Source organism: Xyrauchen texanus, chromosome 6, assembly GCF_025860055.1.
Source record: "Xyrauchen texanus isolate HMW12.3.18 chromosome 6, RBS_HiC_50CHRs, whole genome shotgun sequence".
NCBI classification, from domain to species: Eukaryota; Metazoa; Chordata; class Actinopteri; order Cypriniformes; family Catostomidae; genus Xyrauchen; species Xyrauchen texanus.
This window is the reverse complement of record NC_068281.1, coordinates 2,829,834-2,847,671: the sequence shown is the minus strand read 5'-3', so window position 1 is coordinate 2,847,671 and position 17,838 is coordinate 2,829,834. Positions and strand designations below refer to the sequence as shown.

At 38.7% G+C, this 17,838-nt stretch overlaps 1 protein-coding gene across 1 annotated transcript in view; it reads left to right on the top strand.

The window, feature by feature from the left end:
- LOC127645787 (uncharacterized) overlaps positions 1 to 17,838 on the top strand; it is a 31,262-nt gene that overhangs the window by 832 nt on the left and 12,592 nt on the right. The window contains exons 1-2 of the mRNA XM_052129464.1: positions 1 to 702; positions 3,275 to 4,006. The exon at positions 1 to 702 is cut by the window's left edge and continues 832 nt beyond it. Coding sequence (XP_051985424.1) covers positions 1 to 702; positions 3,275 to 3,832 — 1,260 coding nt within the window. The 3' untranslated portion in view covers positions 3,833 to 4,006. The remainder of the gene's footprint in view (positions 703 to 3,274; positions 4,007 to 17,838) is intronic.

Sequence of the window (17,838 nt, the reverse complement as noted above, 5' to 3'; positions counted from 1 at the left end):
AAGGAGTTGGGGATTGCTGATGACAGATCGGAAAGGACGGGATCTTGCGGCACGTCTCCGCCACGACAGGTTTACGTCGAGGAGATTCGGCATCCATGCTATACCTGGTGGGATGGGCCGTTGAACTCTCCGCAAGCCCCTTGCGCCTGTGTGAGAGAGATACAGCAAGAATGCGGATGTGTCCAACGGTGGTATTATCCGGAGTTGCCGCTACACCAATTCATTGGAAGCCATGTTCCACCACACCTAAAGGTCGGAGGTCACAACAGAAAGGCGCTGTACGTCTCAGAGCGGCAGCCCCAAAGGGACAACGTTAAGTTATTCACATACAATGGACACTGTCCGAGGAGACGAGTGTCTTTCCAGCGTCCTGAAGAGCGACATGGATTCAGCTCAACGGAGACAAGTACACAATCAAGTCCTATTAAGGCTCACTATAATGGGCCAAACTCTGGACAGGTGGCTTTTTTCCCAACGGAGGTGCCCCCAAGCAAACTAGGGCGCTCCAGGGCTCATGGGCTCATGCTGAAGGTAAACGAAGCACAGCAGGAAACAGGGACTTCTCAGGTGGGCGTGGATCTGGAGAACCATGGCAACAAGAGGAAGAGCCCAGAAACAGTACGAGAACAGATCAAGCAAGTGGTTACAGATCTCGAAGAAGTGCTGGGTGGTCTCAAACAGGTCCAGTTGGAGATGAAAGAGGTGAGGAGGGTCAGATCAGATTGTGAAACGGTAAATGCGACATATGAAACAAATAAGGTCGTACCAACTAGAGCTCAAAACAGACTTTTTATCATGTTTTTACCACATTTAGAGCCCAATATCTCTGGGGTTGAACCCTATTGGGGCTTAAAAATGAAGATGCAAAATTAAAACTTTGTTCTGATCCTGAATCTTAAAGGATATTTAGATATCTGTAACAAGTCTGTTGTTATAGACACTCAAACTTTAGAAAAACATCACGAAAAATGACCTTTTCCCATTTTTGGACTCACGTCATTGGCGTATAATGCAACAAGTGGTGCTGAAATGAACTAATTTTAGTAATAGATCTACTTATCTCTGTGTAAACATGAAATCATGATGCTGCCACCTTTCTAAAGTTATCTTTTGACCTCTAGTTTTGCTCGAAAATCATAGGCGGAAATGAGCATTTTGAGCCCCCTCTACATAATAATGGATAACTTAGTAAATATTGATCCATGGCATTCAATATTTTAGCTTTTATCACCATCATTTATGTTTTTCTTTCTTCAGAAATGTATTAAAATGTCAAATTTAACCATAGGAAGTTTGGTTGATTTGATATGGAATAACCCAATAGTGTTTGTTGTAATTCAAGATCTCAAATTAAAGCCAATTAACGACAATGCTTCCCACTGGGGAAATTAGTTTTCTCGGTGCTGTACTTTTCTATTTGAGGAGGTATAAACAAATGAGCCATGAGGAAACGTTACTATAACGAGGTTTGTCAGTGATTTGGGGTTTCGTGTGTTTGCGATGGGATTTTAATAAGCGTCAGGACTCTGAAGAGAGATTGTGGATTGGAAAGTTGAAATATAATATCTGTGTGTTCTTCGCAAACATCTTCAATTGAATCCGTTCTGACAAACAGCAAAAGCAAGCATCTGCTGAATCCCTCCAGAACCCAACAACTATGACCCAAAATACACATCTGAGAAAAAAGTAATGGCGGTTCATTCAGGGGAGGTTGAAAGTATGTTCAAGTGAAGAGGAGTATTATGTGATCTGAAAGGGAAAGGGCTATTACAAAGAGCATAGAGATCTTAAGATACCTAAAGATCCCTTTAAATATGTAGACTGACATTAGTAATAATGGACTGTGCGGGATGAAACACATTAATTGAATTATTTAGATATGTATCAATGGATGCATCAAGACCTCCATTAAATGCCTTAGAAAAATGACTGTTGTGCAAAAAGGGGATGATGTCAGTGGATATATTTATCTTTGCATGTGATTTACGTTTACCTGTGAGGATTGTTTAGAACCAAGTTTAAAGACAAAGTGTCATTTTACATTTTTACATGAAAATTCTGACATCATTTACTCACCCCCGTGTCGGTCCAAACCAGTATGAGTTTTTTGCAGAACATTCGTGCAGCTCTTTATTATAATTTGTTTTAACAATGCAAGCACATAATGAGATGTTGTGTCAGAGAAGCGACACTAGGGGTCTCTCTCTGACACAACGTAGAGAGAGCGACAGAAGGGGAATGTCTAGGTTACGTACATAACCTCCGTTCTCCGATGGAGGGAACGAGACGTTGTGTCTTCCCCGCCACGTCGCTGAGCCGAGCCACTGTTGTGGCCGGACCATTTCCGGTTCCTCAGAAAAATCCTGAATGAACTCCCGTATTTGCGCCGCTTAAATACCCATATGTCCGGGGGCGGGATATGCAAATACTGGCTGCCAACTTCTCATTGGCCTTTTTTCATAGATCAGAGGTGAATATCGGCGCTCAAGAGAGACCCCTAGTGTCGCTTCTCTGACACAACGTAGAGCGAGCGACAGTGGGGGAACCTCATTTTTTCACATATCGCCTAGACACATTGACACATAATTTACACTATAAATATAAATAGGATGTAGAGCAAAGAAACATTGTAAAATAATAGTAATAATACAAAAAATCCTGTTAAATTTAAAGTAAAAAAAATGGCAGCTGAGGTTGCAAGATATTCACTGTAAATAATACAGCGCCTATGTTTCAGGCATTATGGGATGTCATTATGGTGCCTGCATATTTTACAGTTCACAATAATGTTAATATACCAACCCACCAGAACTGAATATGCTTTTGTGAATTTACAGATGCTCTTTAAAGAACGGCTGGTTTTCTTAAAGAGACAGTACTGTTTTTTAGCTCTTGTTTAACAAATCAATTTAAATTGTTAATAGTAAAAATTACAAAATGTTAATAATTGTTTACAGTAGAAGTATATGTACTTAGTACATGTTTTATTTAACTATATTTACAGTGAAATTAAATATATTTGTCTTGTTGAATATAATATAATTTTTCACTGTAAAAAAGTGTTTTAAGTGATCTCTCAGAGAAAGCTGATGACTTGTATGACTTTAGAAGACTTGAAATCTGGAGCCCATGTCATAAGGACTACATTCATTCATGGCATTTTTGGCATCCTTTGGGAGCTTGACAGATTGTTAGTTTGTAATGACATAAGTGCGAGTTAATGGAGACAGAACTTTTCCTTTAACTATGTTATAATCACTCTGTGTCTGTGTAGGTAGTCCAACAGATCGATATTCTGACATCAAACATTGACCTTACCGAAGAAGACCCAAGTCCAGCCAATGGAATCGCTCAAGATGGCAGACGCCGAAGCAGTCGGACTAGTGTTGTGGCTATAGTCCACCACTCAAATGCTGAACAGGAAGCGTCGCAGAGGAATGGAGTGCAAAATGACACTAAAACAAGGACTTCCTGTTCCTCTGTCGCACACAGCCCTGTTTCTGTGAATGCAATTCTCATTGACAGTCCACCGCCCATGAGAAATAACTCGAGTCCATCCCCTACTCAATTGGCTACCCTTGAAGATAAAGACAGCAAAGTTGGGAAACAGAACTCAGAAATGCAAAGCATAAAGAACAAGGCCAATGGCACCTGCCTTCCACACCGAACATATAAAGTCAAACCCCAACATCACAAAGGGCAACTGGAAAACCACGGACCTCCTTCGAATAAAACCCAAAGACCTCCACCATACCCCCAGAATGGACAGGTCAAATTAAGGACACCCCCCTACCCAGGAAAACACAAGACACTCTCCTCCACCATAGTTTAAGGACACAAAACAAAGTTGTCCTACCATCATTAAAGAGGACAACATACCAACAAATACACCCTTAGACAAAAACGTATAGACTCACAGATGTCACACGCACAGTCCAATATTGGCACACATACATTTTCGTTCACAGGGACTTGTCCCGCATGCCACTTGGTGACGAATCTCAGGGTAAGTGGACGCTACACACCATTGCTAAACACAAATAATCAAATATACTGTATACCCATAGGAAAGAGAAATCTTACTTCTAATGGTTTTATTTCCCAAAAGGGCCCACTTCTGAAACGTTAATGCTAGTAACAACAGGCCAAATATGTCTTATTAGACGTGTGTTTCGGGAAAAACCTCCCTTTGTGTTATATTCGACAACATCCCGGTGTTTTGTTCTAGTTATTATTTCCCAGAAAAGAAAAACATGGAGCAATATTGAATAATTTCCTTGAAAATAGAGACTGCACCATTTGCGATGAAGACACAATGACTCAGAGTTGATACGGCTAACTATGCGTCATGAAAGATGTCCTCCATATGCTCCTCATGCTAACATGGTATCGATATGCTGCAGTTGTTTCCTCCGATTACGCCGAGCTTTGTTGTTCACCCTGGGGGCAGATGAAGGGTGTTAAACGCTGTACAGTTTCGAAGCTCTTCCCTAACACATTCCCTCTTCTCAGAACTGAGAGTGAAGGTTGAGTTTGGGGAGTGGGGGATGACTTTTATCATCCAACATTTATGTTGCCTTGATCAAACCAACTTAATTTTTATTTAAACTGTAACTTTATATCTTGCAAAGCAACCAAATTTCTTGTAATTGCTACTTTATTGCTCATATTTGTGATTTCTCATAATTGCAACTTTATATATCACAAATGCAACTTTATTTCTCGTTATTGCAACTTTATATATCACAGTTGCAACTTTATTTCTCATAATTGCAACTTTATATATCACAGTTGCAACTTTATTTCTCATAATTGCAACTTTATATATCACAGTTGCAACTTTATATAATCACAGTTGCAATTTATTTCTCGTAATTGCAACTTTATATATCACAGTTGCAACTTTATATAATCACAGTTGCAACTTTATTTCTCGTAATTGCAACTTTATATATCACAGTTGCAACTTTATATAATCACAGTTGCAACTTTATTTCTCGTAATTGCAACTTTATATATCACAGTTGCAACTTTATATAATCACAGTTGCAACTTTATTTATCGTAATTGCAACTTTATATATCACAGTTGCAACTTTATATAATCAGTTGCAACTTTATTTCTCGTAATTGCAACTTTATATATCACAATTGCAACTTTATATAATCACAGTTGCAACTTTATTTCTCATAATTGCAACTTTATATATCACAATTGCAACTTTATATATCACAGTTGCAACTTTATTTATCGTAATTGCAACTTTATATATCACAATTGCAACTTTATATAATCACAGTTGCAACTTTATTTCTCATAATTGCAACTTTATATATCACAGTTGCAACTTTATATAATCACAGTTGCAACTTTATTTCTCGTAATTGCAACTTTATATATCACAGTTGCAACTTTATATAATCACAGTTGCAACTTTATTTCTCATAATTGCAACTTTATATATCACAAATGCAACTTTATATAATCACAGTTGCAACTTTATTTCTCGTAATTGCAACTTTATATATCACAATTGCAACTTTATATAATCACAGTTGCAACTTTATTTCTCGTAATTGCAACTTTATATATCACAGTTGCAACTTTATATAATCACAGTTGCAACTTTATTTCTCGTAATTGCAACTTTATATATCACAATTGCAACTTTATATAATCACAGTTGCAACTTTATTTCTCATAATTGCAACTTTATATATCACAATTGCAACTTTATATAATCACAGTTGCAACTTTATTTATCGTAATTGCAACTTTATATATCACAATTGCAACTTTATATAATCACAGTTGCAACTTTATTTCTCATAATTGCAACTTTATATATCACAGTTGCAACTTTATATAATCACAGTTGCAACTTTATTTCTCGTAATTGCAACTTTATATATCACAATTGCAACTTTAAATAATCACAGTTGCAACTTTATTTCTCGTAATTGCAACTTTATATATCACAATTGCAACTTTATATAATCACAGTTGCAACTTTATTTCTCATAATTGCAACTTTATATATCACAGTTGCAACTTTATATAATCACAGTTGCAACTTTATTTCTCGTAATTGCAACTTTATATATCACAATTGCAACTTTATATAATCACAGTTGCAACTTTATTTCTCATAATTGCAACTTTATATATCACAAATGCAACTTTATATAATCACAGTTGCAACTTTATTTCTCATAATTGCAACTTTATATATCACAGTTGCAACTTTATTTCTCATAATTGCAACTTTATATATCGCAGTTGCAAATTTATTTCTCATAATTGCAACTTTATATATCGCAGTTGCAACTTTATTTCTCATAATTGCAACTTTATATATCACAGTTGCAACTTTATATAATCACAGTTGCAACTTTATTTCTCGTAATTGCAACTTTATATATCACAGTTGCAAATTTATTTCTCATAATTGCAACTTTATATATCGCAGTTGCAACTTTATTTCTCATAATTGCAACTTTATATATCACAGTTGCAACTTTATATAATCACAGTTGCAACTTTATTTCTCGTAATTGCAACTTTATATATCACAGTTGCAACTTTATTTCTCATAATTGCAACTTTATATATCACAGTTGCAACTTTATTTCTCATAATTGCAACTTTATATATCACAGTTGCAACTTTATATAATCACAGTTGCAACTTTATTTCTCGTAATTGCAACTTTATATATCACAGTTGCAACTTTATTTCTCATAATTGCAACTTTATATATCACAGTTGCAACTTTATTTCTCATAATTGCAACTTTATATATCACAGTTGCAACTTTATTTCTCATAATTGCAACTTTATATATCACAGTTGCAACTTTATATAATCACAGTTGCAACTTTATTTCTCGTAATTGCAACTTTATATATCACAATTGCAACTTTATATATCACAGTTGCAACTTTATTTCTCATAATTGCAACTTTATATATCACAGTTGCAACTTTATTTCTCATAATTGCAACTTTATATATCACAGTTGCAACTTTATATAATCACAGTTGCAACTTTATTTCTCGTAATTGCAACTTTATATATCACAATTGCAACTTTAAATAATCACAGTTGCAACTTTATTTCTCGTAATTGCAACTTTATATATCACAGTTGCAACTTTATATAATCACAGTTGCAACTTTATTTCTCATAATTGCAACTTCATATATCACAATTGCAACTTTATATAATCACAATTGCAACTTTATATAATCACAATTGCAACTTTATTTCTCATAATTGCAACTTTATATATCACAGTTGCAACTTTATATATCACAATTGCAACTTTATATAATCACAGTTGCAACATTATTTCTCGTAATTGCAACTTTATATATCACAGTTGCAACTTTATATATCACAGTTGCAACTTTATATAATCACAGTTGCAACTTTATTTCTCGTAATTGCAACTTTATATATCACAATTGCAACTTTATATAATCACAATTGCAACTTTATTTCTCGTAATTGCAACTTTATATATCACAGTTGCAACTTTATATAATCACAGTTGCAACTTTATTTCTCGTAATTGCAACTTTATATATCACAATTGCAACTTTATATAATCACAATTGCAACTTTATTTCTCATAATTGCAACTTTATATATCACAGTTGCAACTTTATTTCTCATAATTGCAACTTTATATATCACAGTTGCAACTTTATATAATCACAGTTGCAACTTTATTTCTCGTAATTGCAACTTTATATATCACAATTGCAACTTTAAATAATCACAGTTGCAACTTTATTTCTCGTAATTGCAACTTTATATATCACAAGTGCAACTTTATATAATCACAGTTGCAACTTTATTTCTCATAAATGCAACTTTATATAATCACAGTTGCAACTTTATTTCTCATAATTGCAACTTTATATATCACAATTGCAACTTTATATAATCACAGTTGCAACTTTATTTCTCATAATTGCAACTTTATATATCACAGTTGCAACTTTATTTCTCATAATTGCAACTTTATATATCACAGTTGCAACTTTATATAATCACAGTTGCAACTTTATTTCTCGTAATTGCAACTTTATATATCACAGTTGCAACTTTAAATAATCACAGTTGCAACTTTATTTCTCGTAATTGCAACTTTATATATCACAGTTGCAACTTTATTTCTCATAATTGCAACTTTATATATCACAGTTGCAACTTTAAATAATCACAGTTGCAACTTTATTTCTCGTAATTGCAACTTTATATATCACAGCTGCAACTTTATATATCACAGTTGCAACTTTATTTCTCATAATTGCAACTTTATATATCACAATTGCAACTGTATATAATCACAGTTGCAACTTTATTTCTCATAATTGCAACTTTATATATCACAATTGCAACTTTATATAATCACAGTTGCAATTTATTTCTCATAATTGCAACTTTATATATCACAATTGCAACTTTATATAATCACAGTTGCAACTTTATTTCTCATAATTGCAACTTTATATATCACAAATGCAACTTTATATAATCACAGTTGCAACTTTATTTATCGTAATTGCAACTTTATATATCACAATTGCAACTTTATATATCACAATTGCAACTTTATATATCACAATTGCAACTTTATTTCTCGTAATTGCAACTTTATTTCTTGTAATTGCAACTTTATATATCACAAATGCAACTTTAATTCTTGTAATTGCAACTTTATATATCGCAAATGCAACTTTATTTCTTGTAATTGCAACTTTATATATCACAAATGCAACTTTAATTCTTGTAATTGCAACTTTATAAATCACAGTTGCAACTTTATTTCTTGTAATTGCAACTTTATATATCACAGTTGCAACTTTTTAAAATAGCTTATTTTGAAAACACCAATTGGACACTTCTACAATTTCTCTTCTTAACTTGTTTTCTATTGTTTCTTTATTTTCATCAGTAACTATTATTATGGCATCATCCGCATATAAAGATAAGTGGCTAGAACAGGCCATCTTTAAATCATTTATATAAATTAAAAAAAGTAAGGGCCCTAATACACTACCTTGTGGTACTCCACAAGAGATCGGCAAAGAGTCTGAGCACACTCCATTTATATCGACCATTTGACACCTATTTGTAAGATAGGATTTGATCCATTTACATGAATTGGAGTCGAAACCCATAGCATTTAATTTTAACAACAGAATACTATGGTCAACTGTGTCGAAGGTTTTTCGTAAATCGAGCAACACCATCCCACTTAATTTACCTTTATCTATTCCTTTCTTTATATAATCCGTCAAATATAGAATAGTTGTCTCTGTGGAGTGCATCCTTCTAAAACCAGACTGAAATTCATATAAAATATTAAATTTGGAAATATATTCTTCAATTTGGTCAAATAATATTTTTTCTAAAATTTTAGATAACGAAGACAGGATTGACACAGGCCTATAATTATTACACTCTAGCCTACTCCCTTTTTTATAAAGGGGAAAAAATGTAGCTTGTTTAAATTCAGCCGTTACCTTATTCTGGCAAATAGAGAGATTTAAAATATGAGTAACCATAGGAGTTATAAAATTAGCAGTGTCTTTAATAAACTTAGCCGGAATATTATCCAACCCTGTGGCTTTATTGCTCTTCAATTCACTTAGTTTCTTATAAACTGTCATCTCTTTTACTTTATTAAATGAAAAACCTCCTAAGGCAACACCACAATTATCATAATATTCTTTAACCAAATTATCATCATATAAGTCTGATTGTGCTGGAAGCTCTTTTACTAAATTTTCGCCCACCGTAGTAAAAAACTCATTAAAACAATTTGCTACCTTTTTCTGATCTGTCATCAATTGACCATTAATTTTGAGACAGATTCTTGAATCTTTACTTTTAACCTTTTGCCGATAGCCTAAACCACTCAAGATTCTCCATAGTTTTTTAGAGTCTTGTTTAGCTTCACTAATTTCATTTGTCAAAAACATTTTTTTAGCCTCTTTAATCTTGCATCTTATCTCATTTCTTTTACGTTTAAATTTGTTATAATTATCATTATTTCCATCTTTTTTGAAAGATTTTAAACTATTATTGCGTTCCTTGATATCTTTTAAAATACTATCTGTCATCCAGGGTTCTGTTCTTTGTTTGATTCTTATTTCTTTGCAAGGTGCAACTTTATTCAGAACTTGCACAAATCTCTTTTTAAACCCGTCCCAAACTATATCCACATCATCAAACTGCATCACTTCTTTCCAATTAGCCTTGCTAAGTTCTTAAACAAAAATTTGTGGACTATATATTTTAAGCGATCTAATTTTTAATGTATTATGATGACTTATAGCCTCTCTCTTTAATTTCCTAAATACATATACCATATTATGATCACTCAAACCAAGCTCCAAAACACCACTTTTATATATCAATATAAATTGAGATGTGGAAGTACGCGTCCTTCAGGTCTACCGCTGCGAACCAATCTAGATGCCGGACGGCAGATAGAATTTGTTTCTGGGTGAGCATTTTGAACGGGAGTTTGGACAAGGTCCGATTGAAAACTCGCAGGTCCAAGATCGGTCGTAAGCCGCCGCCTTTCTTGTGTACAACAAAGTAAGGGCTGTAGAAACCCTTCTTCGTTTCGGTTGGAGGGACAGGCTCTATCGCATCCTTTAATAGAATGGAGGCGATTTCTTCGCGCAGGGAATGGGCATGTTGGCCGTGTACTGCGGAAAAATGTACGCTCAAGAAGGGGGCGGAGACCTGGCAAACTGAATTGCGTAACCGAAGTCGAATGGTCCGGTGCAGCCAGCGTGACGGGTTGGGCAGTGAAAGCCACGCCTCTAAACTCCGTGCTAGGGGCACCAAAGGGACGGGTTTTTGGACGTATCCGGCGGGGCTTCGCAGCAGTCGCGGAACAGGTAACGTGGCGTCGGGAGGCAACGTGGCGTCCCGAGGCTCTGGTGCTGAGAATAAACTCAAAGCACTTACCTTGCTCCGCGCACCCAGCAGGGGGCGGGTTCATGACTGAGGAGGAGGTCTGATGCTGGCGTCCTCTGGACTCGTCGGAATCGGCCGGCCGGGGAACAGTCGTGGGGCTGAAGGCGGGAACACCGCGTCCATGGAGCCGGGACTGTTGAGGCCTGAAAGCAGAGTGCCGTGAGAACGGCATTTGCGAGCCATATGCCCCAGAGACAAAGGAAATAGCTCTTTTATTGAGAATTTGGGTACCGCAGCCCCGTTAAGGAGTGCGGCAAATGAAAAACAAAGGATTCTCCTCCGGCCCTCCACCGGGGGCGGAGCGGTCTTACCCCCTCCGGAGGTAACTTCTTGGACTCTGGGTGCGTTGTCTCAGGAGTGCCTGGGAGCCTTCCGGGTCCTCGAGGGGGTCCGTGAGACAGGGTGCGTGCGCTTCCCGCGGTTTGCTCGACGCCGGGGCTGAGAGCTGGGCCCGGGTTGAGACGGAGCAGGAGCTTGTCTTCTGGCCGCGGGAGGACGCCCTCGGCGAGCAGACGGGGCATGGGCCGTGGCGGCAGGCTTGCGGCGAGGCATGATGTGAGAGATGGCCTCCGTCTGCTTCTTTACCGCGGAGAACTGCTGGGCAAAGTCCTCGACGGTGTCGCCGAAGAGGCCGAACTGGGAAACAGGGGCGTTGAGGAAGCGAGTCTTGTCGGCTTCACGCATCTCGACCATGTTCAGTCACAGTTGACGTTCCTGGACCACTAGCGTGGCCATCACCTGCCCGAGCGCTTGCGCTGTGACCTTAGTCGCTCTCAGGGCGAGGTCGGTCGCTGAGTGCAGTTCCTGCAGCGTGTCGGGATCAGGGCGACCCCTGTGCATGTTGCGAAGTGCCTTGGCTTGGTGGACCTGCAGGAGAGCCATGGCATGCAGGGCGGAAGCGGCGCGTCCGGTGGCGCTGTAGGCCTTCGGTGTCAGCGAGGAGGTTGCTCTACAGGTCCGGGAAGGGAGTACGGGGCAACCTCGCCAGGTGGTGGGGGTACCGGGGCATAGATGGATCGCAACCGCCCTATCCACCTGGGGAATCGCCGCATACCCGTGGCGCGCTCCGCCGTCGAGGGTGGCGAGGGCGGATGAGCCTGTGGCGGTGTGACGAGTGGAGAGGGGTGCTCTCCACGAAGACGTCAGTTCGTCATGCACTTCCGTGAAAAACGGAAGCGGGGTGGCGAGGCTGTGAGCGGCACGCAGACCCCAGGAACCAGTCATCCAGCCGTGATGGCTGTGGGGAGGATGGAGGGTTCCAATCCAAGCCCACGCTGTTGGCTGCCCGGGAAAGCATGTCGGACATCTGTGCGTCAGCCTCAGCCTGGGCGTGCAGGCCCGAAGGCGGCAGCCCAGGGGAGTCGTCAGCATCAGATGCCGCGCCCTCCGATGTCGCGGCGAGCTCATCAGCTTCCATCGCAAGAGGGTCAGCTGACTGGCTGTGAGGCGACTCGGTGTGTACACTCAGCAGTTGCAGACACGACCATCGGCTCCGAAGAAATTTTCTGAATGAACTCCCGTATTTGAGCCGCTTAAATACCCGTATGTCCGGGGGCGGGACATGCAAATACTGGTTGCCAACTCTCATTGGCCTTTTTTCATAGTTCAGAGGTGAATATCGGCACTCAAGAGAGACCCCTAGTGTCGCTTCTCTGACACAACATGGAGAGAGCGACAGAAGGAGAACTTTATTTATCACCATTGCAACTTTATATATCACAATTGCAAATTTATATATCACAATTTTAGCTTTATTTATCACAATTGCAACTTTATATATCACAAATGCAACTTTATTTCTCATAATTGCAACTTTATATATCACAAATGCAACTTTATTTCTCATAATTGCAACTTTATATATCACAATTGCAACTTTATATATCACAAATGCAACTTTATATATCACAAATGCAACTTTATATATCACAGTTGCAACTTTATATATTAAATGCCACTTTATTTCTCATAATTGCAACTTTATATATCACAATTGCAACTTTACATATCACAATTGCAACTTTATATATCACAGTTGCAACTTTATATATCAAAGTTGCAACTTTATATATTAAATGCAACTTTATTTCTCATAATTGCAACTTTATATATCACAATTGCAACTTTATATATCACAGTTGCAACTATATATCAAATGCAACTTTATTTCTCATAATTGCAAATTTTTATATCACAATTGCAACTTTATATTTCACAGTTGCAACTTTATTTCTCAAAATTGCAACTTTATATATCACAATTGTAACTTTATATATCACAGTTGCAACTTTATATATCACAGTTGCAACTTTATATATCACAATTGCAAATGTATATATCACAGTTGCAACTTTATATATCACAGTTGCAAATGTATATATCACAGTTGCAAATGTATATATCACAATTGCAACTTTATATGTCACAATTGCAACTTTATATATCACAGTTGCAAATGTATATATCACAGTTGCAACTTTATATATCACAATTGCAACTTTATATATCACAGTTGCAAATGTATATATCACAGTTGCAACTTTATATATCACAGTTGCAAATGTATATATCACAGTTGCAAATGTATATATCACAATTGCAACTTTATATGTCACAATTGCAACTTTATATATCACAGTTGCAACTTTATATATCACAGTTGCAAATGTATATATCACAGTTTTAACTTTATATATCACAATTGCAACTTTATATATCACAATTGCAACTTTATATGTCACAATTGCAACTTTATATATCACAATTGCAACTTTATATATCACAGTTGCAAATGTATATATCACAATTGCAACTTTATATATCACAGTTGCAAATGTATATATCACAATTGCAACTTTATATATCACAGTTGCAAATGTATATGTCACAGTTGCAAATGTATATATCACAATTGCAACTTTATATATCACAGTTGCAAATGTATATATCACAATTGCAACTTTATATATCACAGTTGCAAATGTATATATCACAATTGCAACTTTATATATCACAGTTGCAAATGTATATATCACAATTGCAACTTTATATATCACAGTTGCAAATGTATATATCACAAATGCAACTTTATATGTCACAATTGCAACTGAATTTATCATTTCACATTAGCTGGAGTTTCTGACCCATATTTGCATGATTTTATACATTGCACTGCTGCCACACGATGGGCTGATTAGATAATTGCATGAATAAGTAGATGTAGCCTACAGATGTACCTTAAATAAAATAAAAAAAAATACATATAAATATATGTATACAATGAATAGTTATTCACACCATGCCAGTGCCAAATCATTCTAGTTTTGTCGGGTTGCTCATTTGCTGTGTATTTACAGTCTACTTTGCAAGTGAGCTGCACAACATGCAAAAAAAATATCTTAAATAATTGTAAAGCTTCTGTAGAGTACTTGTCCTGTGCCACCGTGAACAGATGTGAAACATAAAGCAAGTACCCAAGGGATGACCTTTTTAAAACTTTTAAAAGTTCGGTTTTCATCATTACTGAGAGGATTATACAGTAGACTCATTTAATAGCCTCTGATTTAGTTTCATTGTTCAACGGACATGTCTGAGATTAGTTAGAATACTCAACAGCGGCAAAAATATGTTATTTCTGTTTTTATTAATTGTGCAGCCCTACTTTATTTTCATAAATGTAACAATTGATTGACACAAGTATTTTTTATCATATTGTTGCTCTTTTATAAAAGTAATAAGCCTCTCTAGGCTGTGTGTTACACTGATTTTACCGTCATTAATGGGGTAAACACCCCTTTTGCATGATAAAATCCTTGTAACATACAGCATTCAGTGGCTTGTTGCTTTAAAAATGAGGATTTGTCATTCAAAAAGCTGAAAACATAAATTCAACACTATCCCATATTCTACATTCCTCTGGGGTTAAAGTTAAAAAGTCAGATGTCATCTTCGCATTTGTGGTTTTGAACAAAAGTAACTGTTTTTTGCCTGCTGGGTTATGAAAACAGTAGTTATGGTTTGGCAGTAGAGGGTCATTGTCCTCTAGTGGAAGGTATGTGTCTCTGCAGTGTTTTGTTTTTATAGTTTTCGGGCCATTCCTTTTTGTCTGGTTTTCATTAGAAACCACTTGGCTCAAGGCCTAACCGAGTGAGGCAAGCTTGTACAATATTTGTCATGGTCACATACACATTGGCATTTTCAGACATAATTTACAATGATGACCACCCACTGGCTGCAAGGGCCCATGACAGCTGGTCTCAAACCAGGACGTAGTGCTGTGACCAAAGGCTATTGCAGAAAAGTCACCCTAACACAGCAGATGTTTTCACAGACGTCTATTTATAGAGAACTCCCCCATTTCGGTGCCCTCTTTCTGGCTAAAGGGTGTCTTTTTGGGAAAACATGTCTTCATCTTCTGTAAAAAAAAACCTATTCAAGATCATGGTGCACATGTCATTATTTGCAAGTGGCTTTTAATCTGTCACTGAATCAGTTAACAAACAAACCGTAGAAAAGAAAGATCACAAATGAGATCTCTTTAAAATCTCAATTGTTTCGCACACACTGCAGTGAGATTAAATAGAGAGCAAATAGAGAAATCGTCTGCTTGTCAAATATTTGACATATAAGATATGATAAATAAGTTGTGGAAAAGATCGATAACCTAAAAATGTGTTTTATTGGGGGCATGAGTAGCTCAGTAAGTAAGGACGCTGACTTCCACATCTGGAGTCGCAAGTTCGAATCCAGGGCGTGCTGAGAGACTCCAGTCAGGCTTCCTAAGCAACCAGTTGGCCTGGTTGCTAGGGTGGGTAGAGTCACGTTGGGTTAACCTCCTGTGGGTGCTATAATGTGCCTCGGTGAGGCGCGTGGTCAGTTGTGCGTGGATGCCGCGTGAAGCCTCCACACGCACACGCTAGGTCTCTGCGGTAGCACGCTCTATAAATCATGTGATAAGATGCGCGGATTGACGGTCTCAGATGTGGAGGCAACTTAGATTCGTCCTCCATCACCCGGATTGAGGCGAGTCACTACACCACCACGAGGACTTGGAGCACATTGGGAATTGTGCATTACAAATTGGGGAGAATTTTTGTGAATACACAATAGTCCAGGATTAATAAACAGTTTATTGTGCAATAAAATTCTCAACAGGATTGTTTTTTTATTTGCTACACGTGGGACCTATAGCTATGAGCAAGCCGGCAACCGGATAGGACTCTTATTTTGAAATGTCTGTGCACCCTGCTCACACAAACACATAAAGGGAAACAAAACATGCACTTTTACGATCATCTACAATGTATTACAATTAGTGTTGTCAGTCAAATAAAATTTAAACAGCTCTAATTACAATATAAACACAATAAATTAAACATTTTCATGGGTTAACAAATACTGTATGAGAAGTACTTCATCAACGTAAATCATCATTCACCAATAGTAGTGGTCACATGGCACAACAAACTCCATGCAGAGTCAGTGATTGTTTTTATTTCAACTCTAGAGGCCGCTGTTATACTGTAGAACCAAGGAGTTTGTGATGAGGAGGAGGGCGGCGCCGAGTCACTTTATCAGCGAGAGAGAGAGATAAAGGGGAGCCGGATATGCCAGTGAGGGAGGGAGAGATAGACACACAGAGTTATGTTTGTTTGTGTCATTTATTTTATGTTGAAGTTCATTTGTATCATTAAAACTTTATGTTGACTGTTCAGACGGGTCCCAGCTTCCTCCTTTCCCGACTGAACAGAGGTCTTTTACATCTGGTGCTGAAAGGCGGGGAGGAGGAAGAGCACGCTATCAGGGAGAACATGACGCTGCCGTCCACTAGGAAACGGAGGAGCCACTGCTGTCCGCCAGGGGATGGATGGGTCACTCCCGTCCACCAGGAAGCGGAGGAGCCATTGCCGGCCACCAGGGGATGGATGGGTCACTGCCGTCCACCAGGAAGCGGAGGAGCCATTGCCGGCCACCAGGGGATGGATGGGTCACTGCCGTCCACCAGGAAGCGGAGGAGCCATTGCCGGCCACCAGGGGATGGATGGGTCACTGACGTCCACCAGGAAGCGGAGGAGCCATTGCCGGCCACCAGGGGATGGATGGGTCACTGCCGTCCACCAGGAAGCGGAGGAGCCATTGCCGGCCACCAGGGGATGGATGGGTCACTGCCGTCCACCAGGAAGCGGAGGAGCCATTGCCGGCCACCAGGGGATGGATGGGTCACTGCCGTCCACCAGGAAGCGGAGGAGCCATTGCCGGCCACCAGGGGATGGATGGGTCACTGCCGTCCACCAGGAAGCGGAGGAGCCATTGCCGGCCACCAGGGGATGGATGGGTCACTGCCGTCCACCAGGAAGCCGGAGGAGCCATTGCCGGCCACCAGGGGATGGATGGGTCACTGCCGTCCACCAGGAAGCGGAGGAGCCATTGCCGGCCACCAGGGGATGGATGGGTCACTGCCGTCCACCAGGAAGCGGAGGAGCCATTGCTGGCCACCAGGGGACAGAGCGGCTGAGACACATTGGACGGCGTGTTCGGGACCAGCGAGCCAGCTTTTCTCTCTCTCTCCCGCTGATTAGGTGACTCGCCGCCGGCTGTGCACCCTCACAGCCTGGCCACGCCCTCCTCCTCGTCACAGACTTCTAACTGTAGAACCTTCCAGCGGCAAAAAAGGATCAGCAACAAAATGCAACTATCAGCCCGATGTATCGTAAAACCGATATATTGTTCTATCTCTAATCTAAATGATTTTCTTTTGTGGGACACAAAGGGAAATATTTTGCAGAACGTTAACATCAGTCACCATTCATTTTTTAATTATTTGGGAAAAAAAGA